The 18,711-nt window shown below is 38.0% G+C and overlaps 2 protein-coding genes across 2 annotated transcripts in view; one reads left to right on the forward strand and one right to left on the reverse strand.

Annotated features, from left to right (window-relative positions):
- Positions 1 to 1,946, forward strand: part of LOC107594500 (N-alpha-acetyltransferase 10-like) — a 3,551-nt gene extending 1,605 nt beyond the window's left edge. The window contains exons 4-5 of the mRNA XM_016284572.1: positions 704 to 881; positions 1,556 to 1,946. Coding sequence (XP_016140058.1) covers positions 704 to 881; positions 1,556 to 1,759 — 382 coding nt within the window. The 3' untranslated portion in view covers positions 1,760 to 1,946. The remainder of the gene's footprint in view (positions 1 to 703; positions 882 to 1,555) is intronic.
- A 4,967-nt stretch (positions 1,947 to 6,913) lies between these two features.
- LOC107594132 (leiomodin-3-like) lies at positions 6,914 to 11,870 on the reverse strand. Its single transcript, XM_016284080.1, has 4 exons — positions 11,572 to 11,870; positions 10,659 to 10,930; positions 8,833 to 10,326; positions 6,914 to 7,311 (listed from the first exon to the last, which is right to left on the reverse strand). The coding sequence occupies exons 1-4, from the start codon at positions 11,750 to 11,752 to the stop codon at positions 7,264 to 7,266; spliced, it is 1,995 nt and encodes a 664-aa protein (XP_016139566.1). The 5' UTR covers positions 11,753 to 11,870; the 3' UTR covers positions 6,914 to 7,263.
- Between the last annotated feature and the right edge of the window lie 6,841 nt (positions 11,871 to 18,711).

An 18,711-nucleotide genomic window follows, 5' to 3' on the forward strand; every position in this document is an offset into this window, starting at 1 on the left:
TTTTTTTAACCTTAAACCGCATAAACACATTTCATTACACCAAATACACAAAATAATGTTCTTTTTAGCAACATCATATGATTTAATCCTTTAAAGGATTAGTTCACTAACAGAATAAAATAAACAGAAAAAAATTTTCCTGATAATTTACTCACCCCCATGTCATCCAAGATGTTCATGTCTTTTCTGACTTCAGTAGTAAAATAAAAAGGTTTTTGATGAAAACATTAAAATCTTTTATCGCTGCATGTCGCCAGGGGCTGGCGATGAGGTCGTTAGTGGGTGTTCTCACTACTAGCTGCCTTGTAGCGTCGTTGTTGACAGCGAATCAGTTTTATTTCCGCTAAATACAAACATATTGGAGGCAAAAGACTAAATATAACATAATATAATATATAAATCCATACATAAAAACAAAAATGAATGAGAAGCAGAGCCTGTTCTTTTCCATCGCGTATATTATCTACGGCAAAAACGCAAACAGGAGAACGATCACATGAGCTCTACCGTCGTCTTTCCTATTGGCTGTCGCTCCAGAAACACTAACATTAAACTAACACTAACTAACATTAAAAAAGTGAAATCGCAATCAACCACCCCTTTAATGACCCTTCAGAGGTAGTTCAATTTCAAAAACATCAGTATGATTAAATGCATGATTAAGTGTTAGTTATGTATGAATATGTATCATGATAAATGGGAGAGACATTAAGTGCATTGTGTTCTTTTCTGTATGTAGTGAAAAACCGCATTGTATCATAGTCGTACCAAATGTTTTCATGGTGCTGTGTTGCAGAATTAGTGAAGTGGAGCCCAAATATTATGCTGATGGAGAAGATGCTTATGCCATGAAGAGGAATCTCACAGAGATGGCAGATGAGGTAAGTGGGGTTGCAATTATATATACTTATGCAATATAAACACAGCATCAATTTTTTTTTACCATAACTCCCTAAATGAAGATGAATAAACACATTTCCCAAACTGTAACCTGAACCTCTACACCCACTGAACATATGTGGAAGAATAACAGGCAAACTCTTTTTTTTAAATCTGGGAAACAAACCACACATTCTCCATTTGCCTCCTCCTGGATTTTCCCAACTGTTTGATTAGGACTCTAACAGTAGTCACGATGGCTGCTGTGTCTATGCTGTGTCTATATATATATATATTTATCTTTGATAATTACTGCCCAATTATTGTAGGTAGAAAAGTGTTAGTAACAGAAATCACACGTTCACACGTCTAAATTTGGTCAATGAAATAGTCGGACCTTCCACAGATTTTAAAATTAAAAAATGAGAGAGGGTTAAATTGGATTCACCTTCAAAAATGTAAAAGCTACTGGTAGCTTTTTTTGTAATTTTGATCCATTTTCCATATTCTCCAGATGCATTGTCATCAATTAGCAAGTTTGAACTCGCTCAAAACAAACATTTAACACATTACACTTACCGGTTTGCTTCCTTAGTGGCGGACACTGGTAGAGACATGTTTAGTTTCATTAAAAAAATCACCACTACACAAAACACAAACTTTTCCTGATGTGCAGTTGCAGAAACCAGGTGTTCGTCTGTGGGGCTCAGAGGCACCGCCGTCTCAGGACACATCTGTGACAGGCCTGGTGGAGAAGCTTACGGTGCAGGATGGAGAGAAGGAGGGAGATGGAGACAGTGGAGGAGAGAGTAAAGAAATGAGTGAGGTCAGCGAGGCCACGGAGAGCACAGACGTCAAAGACTCCTCGTCAGACTCTTAGCTCACATCTCTGTGTGTTCACACCCATCATATAGGTTTCAAATCAGTTTAGTGTTTATATGCTCTGATGGTTTTATTTTCAGAATACAGGAAAGTGTCTTGTAAAAGCAGTTCACAACTATGAAATTATTTGTGAGGAGATTTGTTAATAAAATTGGAGAGTAAATATAATTTGTAGTGGTGTTATCCTGTCAAAAAAAAAACTTTATTATTGTGAAAGGTATGGCTAATAGTTTGACATTTTGGTCTTAGAAGTTAAAGGTTTTTTTAAGAAAATGTAAGTTTTATAAGTATATAAGTACATTTATAATATATATATTTTTTAATAAGAAAATGACAGATCGTTTCGCTAGATAAGACCCTTATTCCTCGGCCGGGATCGTGTAGAGCCCTTCGAAGCTACACTGAAACTGCAGTTTGGACCTTCAGCCCGTTGAGCACCATTGAAGTCCATTACATGGAGAAAAATCCTGGAATGTTTTCCTCAAAAACCTTAATTTCTTTGTGATTGAAGACAGAAAGACATGAACATCTTGGATGACATGGGGGCGAGTAAATTATCAGGATTTTTTTTTACTCTGGAAGTGAACTAATCCTTTAAAGAAGATATGTTGGTGACCAAACAGTTTCCGTTTCCATTGACTTCAAAAAATACGCTGGAAGTCAGTGGAAACCCAAACTGTTTGTTTACCAACATTCATCAAAATATCTTATTTTATGTTTTACCGAAAAAAAAATCATACAGGTTTGGAATGATACGAGGGTGAGTGATAATGACAAGAGTTCTTATTTTTTGGGTGAACTATCCTTTTAAGAGAGGCTATTTTATAAATATAATTAATGTAAGAAGCAATAATAATTTTTTTATAAAAGAATGTTTAAATATCTGTAAAAATACATTATTCCGCGTTTAGGATTATGCTAGCATGGAGATGACCTTAAAGAGCAGGTCATATGGGTTTTTGAAAAATATCTCTTGCAGTTTATAACGTAGCTATCCTTAAATGAAAACAATCTGCAAAGTTGTTAATCAAAAAAGTGCATGATAAATAAAGATATTGTCTCTCAAAAGAGAGAGTCGATTCTGAAGCGCCTAAACGAGTCGTTATATTTTCGAATCTTTTGCCTGTTACCAGTACAGGTCACTGGGTAACACATTAGCATAATCCCGGCCTGCCCACAAACACTTCCGCTAGCTAGTGTGTTTACATCATGTTGAGAAGACGCTGTGTTCAAGGATACCACAGAAATACAATTCCAACCTTTTGTTGTGTATATGTCATTTTACCAAGAACAGCTTCTCTAATCTTGCCTTTTATCTTTGTTGGCTTCTAATCTTCTTAATTTGGACCAACAAGTGTCTCCGAAGCACAACCTGTACGATTGATACGTTATGTGTACATTTTCAATTGAGTGCCCAAAATATTAAGTTTTTGTGCTAATATGTGATGTACACCTAGTGCAGCTTTAGGTTTCCAGGTAAAGCACGATATTACGGTTTTACTGAAATAGTTCTGATAATTTTCTGTGAACCCCCTATTTCCTAAGAATGTGTCGATTAATGTAGACTGTCGTTGTTCTAATTATTTTGTTTAATAATAAAGAATGTAGTGTAGCACACAGACTTTATAATCATTGTGAAAGTGCTGTTTATGTAGTTATAGGGCTAATGCAGGGAGTAAAAGACCCGGTAGAGAGAGAGACTAGTTAGTTAGGCTGGTGCGCAAGTGATACAGCTGTTCTGTGTTATAATTAAAAGTTAAGACAGACCGTCTTTTGTCTGTTGGTCTTCAAACATTACAGTAGACATATTTTGGTTTGCAGTCTGTATCGTTTCATCAGTTAGTCACGTTAGCACTCGGCTAACGTATCCACCATTATTGCTTTAAGTGTTCACAGTTTAGCAGCTAAACTTTAGCTGTGGGCACGATTCACTTGCATAAGTGTTTTTGTATTTTATTTAATTATTATAAGAACGGAATGGAGCACTATATTATTGTTTTATGTAAAGGTGCTTTGTGAATGGTAGTGCTCGCTAACTTTGCTCAAGGACTCCTCTTTGTGCCAATCACAACAGGCTTGGCCAGCTGACCAATCAGAGCAGAGTAGGAGGGGTTTGCTCCGAACTTGCTTGGAACGAATCATTTCGAAATCATTGATAAATAATCCGTGTATCATTCGTTTTTTTGGTTTAATATTGAAAATAGAAAAATTTGAAAACGGCTCCTTTTTCGTTTTTTCTGTTTTTTTTCCAAAAAAAGAAAAACGAGAATTCAGCTAAAATGTACGTTTTTCGTTCATGGGTGGAAAAATTAATAAACAGCTTGAATATTAGATTTCTACATGTGGGCGGGAATTAAACGCCCCTTTCTGCTGATTGGTCAGCCGAAGATCAAACCGTGCCTTCATCAGTTCTTCTGCAGTATCATGCAGCAGAATAATAGTCCTCTGCTGCTGCAGTTGTACAGATTAATAACCCATTTTATCAATTTCAAATTTTTCATCAAACAAACAGACTAGCTCGACAGAACTCATACCGGGACAGAGTCTAGAGAGGGCTTTCTTCTGTGTAGACCAGCAGTTCTTAAAGTGATAGGGGGTCCAAGAAATAATTTGCTATAGCCTAAAGTATTTCCAGACTGTAAAGTCGCTTTTTTATCATGATACATAGGCCTACTGTGATTTATTCCAAAGTGACTTATATGATGCATTTAATGTAAAATAATCTAAATGAAGCCTTTTAAAAGACGAGTATTCCCTGTGGTTGATGTTTGTGGCATGCGCCAGAAAGATGCTCAAGGAGACAGAGACGCGCTAAAGCAGCACATTCTGTTGTTCTCTTTATTTTTTCAAAAGCATGACATTTTGTAGTTATTTTGAACGTAACGTTACACAATTAAAAATATAAATATTAAATATTTATACTAAACTATAAATATTAAGTTAGTATTAAGTTATTTCCCCTCAATGGGGGAAAAAAATCCAAGTGAACATCAATCAGTACTCAGTATTAATTGAAACTGCTTTAAATATGACTGCTGCTTATTTCCTCTGCACTTCTGAAGGTATACTGAGGGTTTGGTGAGAAACAAATGGAAATGGCAAGTTATTATATTTTATGAAACTCTTGTGTTGCAGTGCGAGTGTGCAGCAGCTCATGCCGCGCACAAGTGCATATCCTTTTGAGATATCAATTATAATCAATTTTAATAAAACACAAGACTACATTATATAACTCTAACAGTAGGCTATTTAATATCTGTTGTTCTCCGGTTGTCAGTCAGAATGACAGTTCTTGCGTGAACATGGGTCAACCCAAGCCAATTTATTATTCTTTCCTTTTTGTCTTAGTGCTTAAAATATTTATTTTGAAGCTAATTAATTAATTTCTTAATTAAACAAACAAACAGACGTGAGCAGGGTAGGCTAAGACAGCTGTTATATCATACCCTGCCATGCCAGCTGATGCAAAGAATAGAATTTATATCTACACAGAAGAAAGCCCTGTCTACACTCTGCCCCGGTACGAGTTGTGTCGAGCTATTCATTTGACTGTTTGTTTGATGAAAAAAGATTAAATGTATTTACAATAAATGTGTTAAGAATCCATACAACTGCAGCAGCAGAGGACTATTATTCTGCTGCATGATACTGCAGAAGAACTGATGAAGGCATGGTTTGATCTTCGGCTGACCAATCAGCAGAAAGGGGCGTTTAATTCCCGCCCTCATGTAGAAATCTAATATTCAAGCTGTTTATTCATTTTTCCACCCATGAACGAAAAACGTAAATTTAAGCTGAATTCTCGTTTCTCGTTTTTTGGAGAAAAACGAAAAAGGAGCCGTTTTCTTATTTTTCTACTTTCAATATTAAATAAAAAAAAATCGAATGATACACGGATTATAAATGACTCTAGTATTAAATGTATATTCTGAGAAAATTACAATGTTTTCTGACCTTATGCATTTAAACCTGTTGTAGGGGACTCCAACACAATATTAGGACGCTTTAAAATACCATATGGCCTGCTCTTTAAATGCAAACACGGACTAAAAGCCACACAAATCTAATTCTGATTTTATTGCTGCGGCGCCTTTAAGACTCGTGTGAAGTGAATTACCGCGCTTTGCCGCGTTCATATAACTTACCCGAACGCCGGCCTTTCCGTCAACTACAAAATGCTCCGTTCTTTGCAAAGCTGCATTACATTGCGACATATTTATAAAACAATTTTCGATAAAATGTGTCGCACAAACTGTTAAAACCAGACCGGGACCTTGTTAAAAATGAACAGGCAAATTTTTGGGATCCTTCAGAAGAATGTGCAGAGCGACAGATGAAAGGCTTTACCCACAGCCGGAGACAGCATAAGGTTTGGCACACTTTTCCTCATTTTTCTCACTTCTGCTGTTTGTGAATAATATATTCCACTTCATCTTTATCACTGTGGCTGGGGCCGCCCAAGTACTGAATACTATACACATATGAAATGTAGGGGGTGCTCACTATTCTATATAGTGGGTGCAGTAGGTGGTTAATAGGTGGTCATGTCTAAAATACCTGGAAAAACTTAATACAGTGAGATTTCACTGTGGTCCAGTAGAGGGCAGTAATGTTATATGCTCCCCCCCCCCCCCCCCTGTTCAACCTTTCTCAGGTCAAGAACCCTTGGTAGATATAGATTTTGATTAACTTTATTGTTTAAAACTCAGTGTGCATTTTACGCCGGGCCTATAACATGCATTTAGTGGGCCAATTTACTAATGTGTTGTTGTACTTTGCTATGAAATCCATTAAAATATCATTACTGATTTACAGAGTAGAATATATGTTACATATTACGTTTTAATTTTACTCAATGTATTTGAATGTGTGAGGGACAATGCAAAACTTTAGCTTCTTACCGTAGCTTTGGTTAAAGGCAGATTGTATTTTTGTTTAATGCATGTAATTTTTTCACATTAGTTTGAGAGCAAACATTAATTGGCTGACCCTTGTGTAGGAAGGAGAATGCAACTGCGATCAGAATTATTGGGGAAAAGGTTTCTGCATGAATTACAATTATATTTTTCTAGATATTAAGATAATTAAGAAAAGGTCCAAAGTGACATTTACACTATCAAGTTTATTAACACTATAAATACATGAACACAAATTCAGATGAACAAAATAATAAATTTTTCATGTGCACTAGGTGTAGCCATTCACAGACATTCACACCATTTAGTGAAGTGATTAATATGAATAGATGTGCATATTGAATTTTACAGTTCAGGACCCCATCAAAGTGCACCGTGTTGTGGCTTATTGTCTGCTTGTCCAAGAGAGTGCAACTCTCGCCATTCCCAAACCCCTGGGTCAACTCATATCAGTACACTCAACGCTCTCCATTAATTGAGGAGCACCATGGAATTGTATGGCCACATGAATTGCACTCTCTCCATGACCTGTCTGATGTTGGCCCTGTCCCTCTGTGCGGTCTCTTCATGAAGTCATGTGTGTGGCTCAGAAGAGACTGGTTTCTCTTGATTCCAGGATTTTTGGAAGAGGTACCTGTGAAACAGACGTATAAGCTCTTTTAAAAATGATATTAACACAAATTATATCAACACTTTGTTCTTGGACTCATTGGATCATTGACAATGCCTTTCTGCTGGTATTACAAAAATCCAAGTCAACAATTTATAAAAAAAAAAGTGAAAAGACACCTCTTTTCAACAAACCACACAGTATTAGTCCATATCATAAATGTGTGGAATGAGTTACACATTGAAGTTTAATACTTTGGGATAGTGATTCAAAAAATGAGCAATAGTGATGCTTACCATTGCAAACACCAAACTGTTTGACATTGTAAAGGGTTTGAATAAAAAATTTTCATCTTTAAATATAAGAACTTGCCAACACATTTACACATCTCACATTTTGATGTCGTTCAAGAATAGTTCAGTAAAGTTCATTGTTATAATTACACTTATTGTCAGCCAGGTGATAATATGAATGCTTTGTTTATAAATATGCATGATCACTGACTAACAATAGGCTATAATTTATATGAAAACATAATTACATTATACTTCAAAAAAAAAAAAAGAAGTCAATTTGAGTTGTTCATGCCAGCGCTGCCACTCAAATTCTTGGGGGCCAGGGAAAGAATTTTAATGGTCCACCCTACGCACGATGAGTAATCTATGCTAGTATCATAAAGCAGTGGTTCTCGACTGGTGCATTCTTACCCAACAAATTGGGTAAAAAAGTTTTTTGCAAGTTTGTTCTGATAGCATCACAGACAACTGGGGAAAAACAATGCTAAATGCAAACTAGCATAGTTAGTATGACATAACGAATAGACTTTCCCGATTTTAAAGAAAGAATACTTTTCATATGTTTTGTTGTTGATGTCAAAGTGCATCCAATCAAACTAGTGTTTTAGCAGTATCTTAGTAGCGGAGCCATTTTATATAAGCTAATCAAATGCAAAAACGTCACAAGGTAAAAGAAAATACCTACAAAAATGCCTACAAATGATTGAAACCATTTAAAAAATGGTCAGTTTTCCTAGAATCGGACAATGCATTGTAATTAATTTTGTAAATGTGGGCCTACGTCCTAGGTCTTCAACCCACTGTCCTACAAATTTAATTTAATTTCCTTTTCTGGGAAATAGAAATAAAACACCTTGCTTGTTATTTTTCAAGTGATCCTGAAGACCTTGATTTGCTGCTTCAGCTGTGTTTGATTAGGGTTGTGGCTAAACTGCGCAGAAGAGTGGGTCCCCAGGAGCAGGGCTGAAGACCTATGGCCTACATAGTTCATGAAAATGTTAATACATTTTATTCTTTGAGTTTTAAGGACTTTTGTACCGTGTTGGAATTCCACTTTCCACTGAAGCAAAACAAGTTGAGAACCACTGCCATGGAGGACCTTAATGTGCCCCCATTTTTTTAAAGTCCAAAAACAACATTCCCAGTTGTCCCTCCCTGACAATGGCCCGCACTCAAGCTGAGATCATGCTCACTATCCACTCAGCTACTTACTGTAATTGCTAATTCGAGAGACTTCAACATTACATACCGCTTTGAGATAGGCCACATTGCTCTGTCGTATCTCGTTGAGCAACTGATCCCGAGGTGTTCGCTCCACTTTAGGTGGTTGTCGTCTTCGAGGAACCGGCTTTAGAGTCTTTATCATATCTTTCAGGTTGGCTTTATCATCTGCAGGTCCTTCTCTTGCTGTGCTTCTTTGTTTAGGAACACTCCTGAGCTGAACATTATCTCTTCCCTCTTTCCCTTCATCCCTTATGTTCAATTCCAGAAGCGGATCCCTTCGTTTTGGAGTCTTTTTTAGATGTACTTCTTCTAAGAGGTTTCCTTTGTCTGAACTAGGAGGATGCTGATGTGGGGCAGGATATTGAACCTTTCGGAGCTGATGAGGAGGACTTGGTTGTGGTGAAGGTTCAGAAGAATCTTCAGGAATCTCCTCAGCCCCATTATGAGAACCCTGCAATAGGGACAATGGTATGTAGTCACCTAGCATTTCCAACATGCCAGGGGGCAAGTTCAGGGAGTTCTCATACATCTCCATGACCTTTCTCTGCTCTTTCATCTGTTGGAGCTTCTGTTCCTCCATTCTCTGCTGCCGCTGACGGTCCAAGTTCCTGGTGAGGAGATTCGTGACCACCATCCGAGGCCCAGGGACTTCAAAGTGGTAGCCCATCTTCAGAAGGGTGTTGTTGGCCTTGAGGAGACGAGACACTTCCATTTCTGCATGGTGTCCTAGCATGTGCCTTTGGTTGTGGAAGCGGAGCTCAGTTAGTGTCTCATTGAACTGGAGGCAGCGTATTATTGCAACAATCCCCTTTCCTGTGATGAAATTGGATTCAATATTTAGCGTGGTGATGCTTCTGTTCTCTTTGAGCATGTTAGCCAGAGCGAATGCCACGTTTTCGTCTGCACCAGTGTTTGCGATGCTGAAGGTTTTAACATGTCTGTTCTTCTTGAGTGCATTGACATAATCAAGGAGCATTTCTTTGGGAATGTTTTCAATGTTGTTAAGATTGACATCTGTGACAGAGGGGCTGTTGTTGCGGATCTTTTCCAAAGTTGTCTCCAAATTGGTTTCATTCCCAGAAGGTCTTGCAGTCTTTTTAACTAAAGTGCTTCCACCTAGAGCAAATTTTGGGATCTTCAGCTTAGATATAACCCTTTCCTCTTTCTCGGGAACCCAGTTCTCATATGACGAAGGAGCAGGTTCAGACTGAGTGGAATCTACTTTCGTCTCCTCATTCGCTTTAGATTCTGTATCATTAAGTCCTGATTGTTCAGTCTTTGCGTCAACTTTTGTATCTGCAAATTCTGGAGGCGGCTGTAAACCATCTTCTGAGGTGCCATCAGGTTCTATCTTGACAGGTTGGACTTTCTCAACCTCCATTATCACTTCTTCAATCACTTCATCAACAACAACATCTCCCTCTCCTCCTTCAACAACCTTCATGATCTCCTCATAGACAAATTCCACCTCTTCAACTATATCTTCTTTTTTTGCTTCAAGCTCCTCTTGGGCATTCTTCTGATGATGGCAAATGAACAAAAGGGTCAAATCTGAAGTGTTGAACAACTTTTATAGACTACAAATTATGAAACATTTAATCTTGAACAACTTGCTCAAAGCCTAAAAATGGAATGTCCCACTTGAAACACTGCATGACAGCATAGTTGCTGTTTAAATGCATTTGTTGTTGTAGTGTTATTGGCCTCCTAGTTGCAGTAGTAATAATTAGTTGAATTTGATGATAAATAATCAGAGCTCCAAGCACTTTAGCAAACAGTTTATGAAACATGTAATACATTAAATGTAAATAATGCAGATAAATAATGCAGATAATAATAAGTCTTACTTACTTCACTGGGTAATAGAGTTGTGGGAACTCTCTCCTCCTCCAGCATACGTTTGGACTCTTTCTCCCAGTACAGATATTCCACCAGCGATCTGTGATCAAATGATCTAGTGGGTGGTTTGTCAGTTTGGTCTTTCTGTCTCATTCCCACTGGCACTCTCTCGTCAGGAGCGATTTCTTCCATCTCACTCTGGAGCTGCTTGAGCTCCTCTGCTGAGAGGCCTGCCAGAATCTCATCATCATCGATCTCCTCTTCTGACTGGGGCTCGCTGCACTCTGAAATAAAAATTATACACCATAAAATAATCGTTAAACTAGAAAGGTATATAGTCATTTATAATATTTCTTAATATTTAAACAAATTATTTATTATTTTTATTATTATTATTAACAAATGTGAGTACAATTTGAGTACAAAAACCAATGAATGTCAGGCATCAGGCAAAAATTGCTTCTTGTGTATGCTGTCAAATAGCTGAGTCATTAGTGTGCCACTGGTATCACCAAAACATGTTTCCTGAACACCCCTTGCCTGATATTATTTATACAAACAGCGGAATAAAAAATACACAAACTGGACAAATTTTGTCTGAAAATTGTTAGAACTATAAGTATTATGTTAGAAATAATGTTGTACTGAAGGTCAGGACAGCTGATATGTTCAGTACAACGATATGAATGCGAGTGTGATATTTCTTAAATATATTTAAGAGTTCCATCGCTTAAAACTACAGTATGATACGACCACCAGTTTTAGCACTGGTCTACTGGGAGCTAGTTAGAGATGGAGTAGGCTGAGTGTTAAACTATTTTTTTCCCAGCACCTCAGAGCCTTTTACAAAGATTCCCTATGTTCTCAGGATTAATGGCAACAAACAATTTAATATATTAACAACCAAGGCGAGATAATGCAATACCTCGGACTGTCGTCTTTTGAGAAGCGCCTCTTTGTCTCATTCCCACCGTCACTCTCTCGTCAGGAGCGATGTCGTCTATCTCACTCTGGAGCTGTTTGAGCTCCTCCGCCGAGAGGCCTGCCAGAATCTCATCCTCATCGATCTCCTCTGTGTATGACTCCTGATCAGTGTGGTTAGACATGTCCAATTTTGTGTTTTCAAGAACTCATCTACAGCCACTGGTTTCAAAGTGCAGTGAGTGTCAGCAGGGCAGGCAGCAGAACTCAAGGCCTTGTCCCACATGTATGATCTAAAATAACCTCCAGTCAACAGAGGGGCGGTATTTATGGAACAAGTAGGGAGATACGGACATAGACTTTTTTCAGCAGCTTGAGTCAGCTGGTCCGTCCCCTGTATTTCAACATGACAGACTTGAGAGAGAGAGAGAGCTTGGTGAAGAAAACCGGCAGCAGGTGGGCATGCCAGTCAAGTGGCCCCAGTGGCTCAGTCCACAACAACTTCAGCTACAAACATTTTATCTTTCTGGAATTACAAGATGACCACAAGAAAAGAGAACCTCAGCTGGGTGGTTCCATGGCCAGTAAAATAGACCTGTTCCATGTGTTTAATAGCTATGTGCCGTCAGTGCTAGAAATATATGGTGATTTGAAACCGCTCTGAACCCTAATCCTCCACAGTTCTAGGACAGAAATAAAATCTGTCTGATGTTGAACACAACAGGCGGGGAAGCTGGGTGGTCAGGAAAAGCAGGCTGATGTAGGATGGAAAGACTCCACAAACATAGTGTTGGAGGAACTAGTGCTGTTTAGTGTTAAAGGAACATTCTTGAGCAAGTGTAGTTTGTCTGAAATGTTTGGAAAGCTAAAATGTCTTTCATACTGACATATTGAGAGTAGGGCTGGGCGATAATTATCGCAATATAATTGCGTTCAATAAATGTTCGATATAATGTTGATGCACCAAAAGCGGAATGAAACATTTGAACTCCGCTACACAGAGCATTTATCCGCTCGGCTCAGAGTTCAAATGGCAGCGCAGCGCAAGCTCACTAGAGTAGATGAGTTTAGTCTGATTAATCTCTGTCAAGGCTCAATTTATACTTTTGCTTGGCTTCACTCCGCGAACCTCCGCAGGCTGCACACGCACAACCACAAATTCTGGAGGCTTTTATACTCGATGCGTTCGACATTGTGATATTATTTGAAACAACAGGGGGTGCACAAGTGAAATCATTTTGAAATCAAGTAGCAGGAAAGAACAGAGCAGTAGGAGTTTACCGGAATTACGTCAGATCATTTAGAATGCAATGTTTTTACGCCACAACATATGTGAAATTATAAGTAATATGAAACACTCACACAAGCAATTATGAGGATTTTTTTAATTTATTCAGAAAACAACACAATACACGTTCTGTAGCATAAAAATTTGCTTTTGGTTTTACAGTATGAAAAATACAACTATAAAAATGTATAAGCTACAGTTTCACAGTTCTTGCTTCAGTATTCTTAATTAAAAAAAGGATTCTACAACTGCTTCAAGTATATAAATGTTTTTGCATAAAAATTCTGTGGTAAGGTGCTTTTGCAAGTCTTCACAAATTGATGCACTTTTGACGTGTTTGTGAAACGATTTCTCGCCAAGAGTTATTTGCCATCTGGCTATCTCTATGATCACGCATAGATGGATCAGCCAAAACACTAATGTTCTATGCTGCGCCACGCGAACAGTTTGCTGGAGATGCCGTGCACACCGCCACGAGAAATAGGCTGCATTCCAGTCTGTTTTTTATGCCCTTCACTCGCAAACTTCGCTCTATGGGGGTATAATTGTTGCTTTATTCTAAATAAATAGATTATGATCCGGATCAGCCAAAACACTAATGTTCTATGCTGCGCCACGCGAACAGTTTGCTGGAGATGCCGTGCACACCGCCACGAGAAATAGGCTGCATTCCAGTCTGTTTTTTTATGCCCTTCACTCGCAAACTTCGCTCTATGGGGGTATAATTGTTGCTTTATTCTAAATAAATAGATTATGATCCACAAATAAATGTAAAGAGATTAACAAAAATTAAACATATTGACGAATAAATAGAATTAGATCCACAAATAAATAAAATTTGATTTGCAAATAAAAAACATGTTCACAAATATCTTTTTAAGTCACAAACACAACTTTGCCTGGCATTAATTTGTGAATCGCGTCCAGTGCATTTGTAGATCGCTGCACCCATTTGTGGATCGCTCGCTGTGCATTTGTGGATTTTGAAACATTTCTAGCATCGAGACACACACCGATCCACAAATGCGTGGACTCCACCCACCGTATACTCAAGCCAATCAGATAACAGCCTCACTTCGCTGACCAATCGTAGCACGTTCTCGCTATAGCCAATCACGTTTTGCTTTACAATCAGGGCGGTCTCGTCCTGAAATAACTTAATTCATCTCCTTTGGCTCAAATAAGAAATATAAGGACCATAAAAATTGGTATAGTAAAAGATGTTTAAAATTAGATTTTGTTAGACCCTTAGACTGTGTGTCAATCCAAGCCACAGGATTATAATTAACGTGGCTTTGAAAATGCCAGAGAAACAGCGCTTTAAATCACGGCTATGGGAACAATGCTGGATACAAACACGTTATGGAACATAAAACCATGTCTGCATTTGTCATCTGAGAAATGACAAACAACAAGCGCTACTCTACACTGCTCAAAACTCACGTTTGAATCATCAGTGGCAAATTCTTTAAATATAAAAACGTACTTACAGTCTGTGAGTCAGAACAGCCGGCATTGTAGTCTACTCTCCCAGGATCAGGAAACAGTCCTCCATAAAACGTGCTGGACAAATCTGAATATTTGGGTTGAACTGTTCTGGAACAGTGTTGTAAATACAACTTAACCACTGATTTCTAGTCGTGTCCTCTTTTGGAAGGCCAAACAAAGTAGTTTCGCTTTCACAACGAAACACAGCGTCACACACGGTGGGCTAGAGTGAGCGGAGGCTGGAGGCCTAGAGTGAGTGGAGGCTGGCTTGAGTGAGTGGCGGTGGGCGGGCTTACGGCAACCACATGTGACGACCCCGGGCTGGACTCCTCTTTGTCCACGGTGAAAGCCGATCCGTCGATCCACAGCATGAAGTTGATGTATTTCCTCAGCGATCAGCACGGATCAGCTCCAGGCATGACGAAGCGGATATCGTCCTCTTTTGGAAGGCCAAACAAAGTAGTTTCGCTTTCACAACGAAACACAGCGTCACACACGGTGGGCTAGAGTGAGCGGAGGCTGGAGGCCTAGAGTGAGTGGAGGCCGGCTTGAGTGAGTGGCGGTGGGCGGGCTTACGGCAACCACATGTGACGACCCCGGGCTGGCATGACGAAGCGGAACGGTGAAAGCCGATCCGTCGATCCACAGCATGAAGTTGATGTATTTCCTCAGCGATCAGCACGGATCAGCTCCAGGCATGACGAAGCGGATATCGTCCTCTTTTGGAAGGCCAAACAAAGTAGTTTCGCTTTCACAATGAAACACACAGCGCCTTCACGACATGGCGGCGGCGGCAACAACAATACTACAGCGAGAATAAAAGTTACGCCTTCTTTCTTTGCTGAACATTTGGGAGGCGTTATGCAAATCTTCCCACATCGTGACGTAGACATGTGGGGGCGTGTTAGAACGAGCCGTTTTAGGTAGGCGTGGTTGACTCTTAACTTTTATAAAGAATATCTCTTTGGATTTGAGACTTTAGTCTTTGCAACTTTACAGATCTTCTTTATGCACCAAGAGCTTGTAACACTCCAAAGAGAAAGGAAAAATGGAAATCGTATCATATGACCCCTTTAATTTGAAGTTTAGCTTACATTATAAACAAAATTCTTCCCTATCTTTAATGTATGTTAGATCAATAAATTATTTAAAGTAAGCAAACCATAGTGCATGTGAAATTGGTACATTTTAGTTTCTAACTGGCAAGATGTTTGCTTAAGATCTGCTTAAATTATTAAAAGGCTGCCTACTAAGTCATATCATACTGATTCATTGAGTCATCAATGAATATATTTCACAAAATGGGACCCTCAATCCTTACATGGATTGATAATATAAAAGTTTCTGTTTTCTACTTTGTCTTAAATCAAATTAGAGAATTCAAATATTTATGTATGTAAGGAACTATATTTACAGTGGGGCAAAAAAGTATTTAGTCAGCCACCAATTGTGCAAGTTCTCCCACTTAAAAAGATGTTTTGTGTTATTCCATAATGATGTTCTATTTGAGGGCATTTGTAGTGTAGGTATAGGGCCCAAACATAACCTCAAGCCCAGGGGCCCCCGCCCCCCTAAATCCTGCCCTGGTGACGTAGACATGTGGGGGCGTGTTAGAACGAGCCGTTTTAGGTAGGCGTGGTTGACTCTTAACTTTTATAAAGAATATCTCTTTGGATTTGAGACTTTAGTCTTTGCAACTTTACAGATCTTCTTTATGCACCAAGAGCTTGTAACACTCCAAAGAGAAAGGAAAAATGGAAATCGTATCATATGACCCCTTTAATTTGAAGTTTAGCTTACATTATAAACAAAATTATTCCCTATCTTTAATGTATGTTAGATCAATAAATTATTTAAAGTAAGCAAACCATAGTGCATGTGAAATTGGTACATTTTAGTTTCTAACTGGCAAGATGTTTGCTTAAGATTTGCTTAAATTATTAAAAGGCTGTATTTCTGCCTACTAAGTCATATCATACTGATTCATTGAGTCATCAATGAATATATTTCACAAAATGGGACCCTCAATCCTTACATGGATTGATAATATAAAAGTTTCTGTTTTCTACTTTGTCTTAAATCAAATTAGAGAATTCAAATATTTATGTATGTAAGGAACTATATTTACAATGGGGCAAAAAAGTATTTAGTCAGCCACCAATTGTGCAAGTTCTCCCACTTAAAAAGATGCGAGAGGCCTGTAATTTTCATCATAGGTATACCAGCTGTAATAATACTAAAGGAAACAGATTAGCTGAAATTATTTATTTCTGCCCACAAAGATCCATTATAAGCTGATACGATGATATCTTCATTCGTCCTTATTTTTACACACAATTAATAACAAAATCAAGAGTAATCTCAGAAAAAAAAAATTCTAATGGCATGCATGGGCAAAACCTACATAATGTGCATGTGCACACAAACACATAACCACACACTGGGGCAATTATAGTACATTTGTAGGTCAAGTACATAGAGGCACATATCTGTTTTAATATTTATCTGTAGAAGTTACCTGATTGAAAATCACTGAGAAGTATCAACAAGTGCATTTAAAAATACCCCGATCGTGAAATCTAACCCACATTTACTTGTGTAAATGAATTGGATTCAAATGATGTGATCCAGTTTGTCTTTCAATTCCAACAGATTTTATTTCAATTAAAGGTAAAGAACACAATAAATTAAACAGGAAAAAAACTAAATGTCCAATCATTTGGAGAAATTTGGATAGTAATTGTGCCTGGCACTTGGGCCAATGACATTTGAGGTCTAAAGCTTGTACAAATTCTCATTGCCAAAAATTCTAATTTCCCAGTCCCAAAGTCATATTTCCCATAATTCCACATGAAAGTGGCCAGCCTTCTAAATTCAGATGCAGAGTGGTGGCATACAGTAGAGCACATCCATTAAAACTTGAGCATGTTTCCAAGGGCAACGGATTTAAAGCTGCGATTCTTCTTTAAAATGTACTTTCTAGTGGCCCTTCATAACATAACACCATAATCTGTGCTTTCTCAAAGTAGAGGGAAAAAAATCAACCAAGCAATTCACTGTTTGATCAAAGCTTTGCACCTGTACACCAAATCGAAAGAAAAGCACTAATTGTATACTAAAAGTATACCAGATTATTATTTTTTGGTATAATATTCATTACTTAGTGTACGTTAGTAATATAGAAGCGTGTGCTGTATATACCTTTGTCAACACTTAGTAAGTTAAGCTCTCAGAAGGTTCATCCTTCAAAAACAAAATAAAATATAATAAGGAAACATTTTCTCAAATATCACCGATAAATCCATGGAACTGGCACAATATAATTACTTCTGAAAGCCACATGGCTTGCTGTCCATAGAAAGGCAAGATTGGAAAGTTTTACACTGTTTTTCAAGAAAGGAAATAAAAAATGAAACAGATAATAAAGCTTAGCCTCCAGCACTTAATAATAATAACAATAATTATAATCATAATAACAATAAGAATTACAACACCAACAGTAACCATAATAATTAAAACTTGTTAATCATAAAGCATAATAAAGCGTTTTAGTCCCATTGTCAAAGATTCTGGCACAGATTGTTAAAACAGTGAGTAAAAAGACATTCACGAACCTGGTCCTTCATGCACTCGTACACACACACACACACACACACACACACACACACAAACACACTGAGTCAAACAGAATGGTAAGGATGTGTAAAATGACTAGACAATCTCGCCCTCAAACACACACAAACTGAATAAATAACCATTTAAAACCAATAAATGAACAGCAATTTCACTTTACAGCACACATCAGTCCCCATGGTCTCATTACTAAGTGTTTTTGTGTTTCGTCATCTTAAATGGACCGATAACAAAAGAAAGCTGTGGTTCACTGATTAAGAAATTTATGCATATTTCTGAATATTCCAGAAGTTAGAGCAATAAATATTTAGTGGGAAGGCATGATATCTCCGTCACATCACACGGCTTTAAGATTTCAGAGGCAGACTCAGTACAGTAGAATGGCAAGGCTGTGAGGAAATGCAAAGTACGTCAAACGTAAAAAGAGGGACGAGAGGAGAGAGTCTGAAATCATTTCAGTAAAGGCTTTTGAAGTTAAACACCCCCACACACCAAACCTACAAATTACACACATTTGCATACAGGTTTTGTTTTGTTTTGTTGTTGTTTTTTATAGAAACACCACACTGGAAACCCTCTGTATAAAACCATACCATCCCTGACTGAGTCCACTATGGAATGGAAATAATGAGGAAATATTACAGTGGGACACAAGTAATATTTCCATAAATCTACTCGTATATCTCCTCCAGTCTCTCTCCTTTGCCATTGCTGAAGACAAGTTTTCTCTCCCAT

Source organism: Sinocyclocheilus grahami, unplaced genomic scaffold (assembly GCF_001515645.1).
Source record: "Sinocyclocheilus grahami isolate Dianchi unplaced genomic scaffold, SAMN03320097.WGS_v1.1 scaffold10.1, whole genome shotgun sequence".
Lineage (NCBI taxonomy): Eukaryota > Metazoa > Chordata > Actinopteri > Cypriniformes > Cyprinidae > Sinocyclocheilus > Sinocyclocheilus grahami.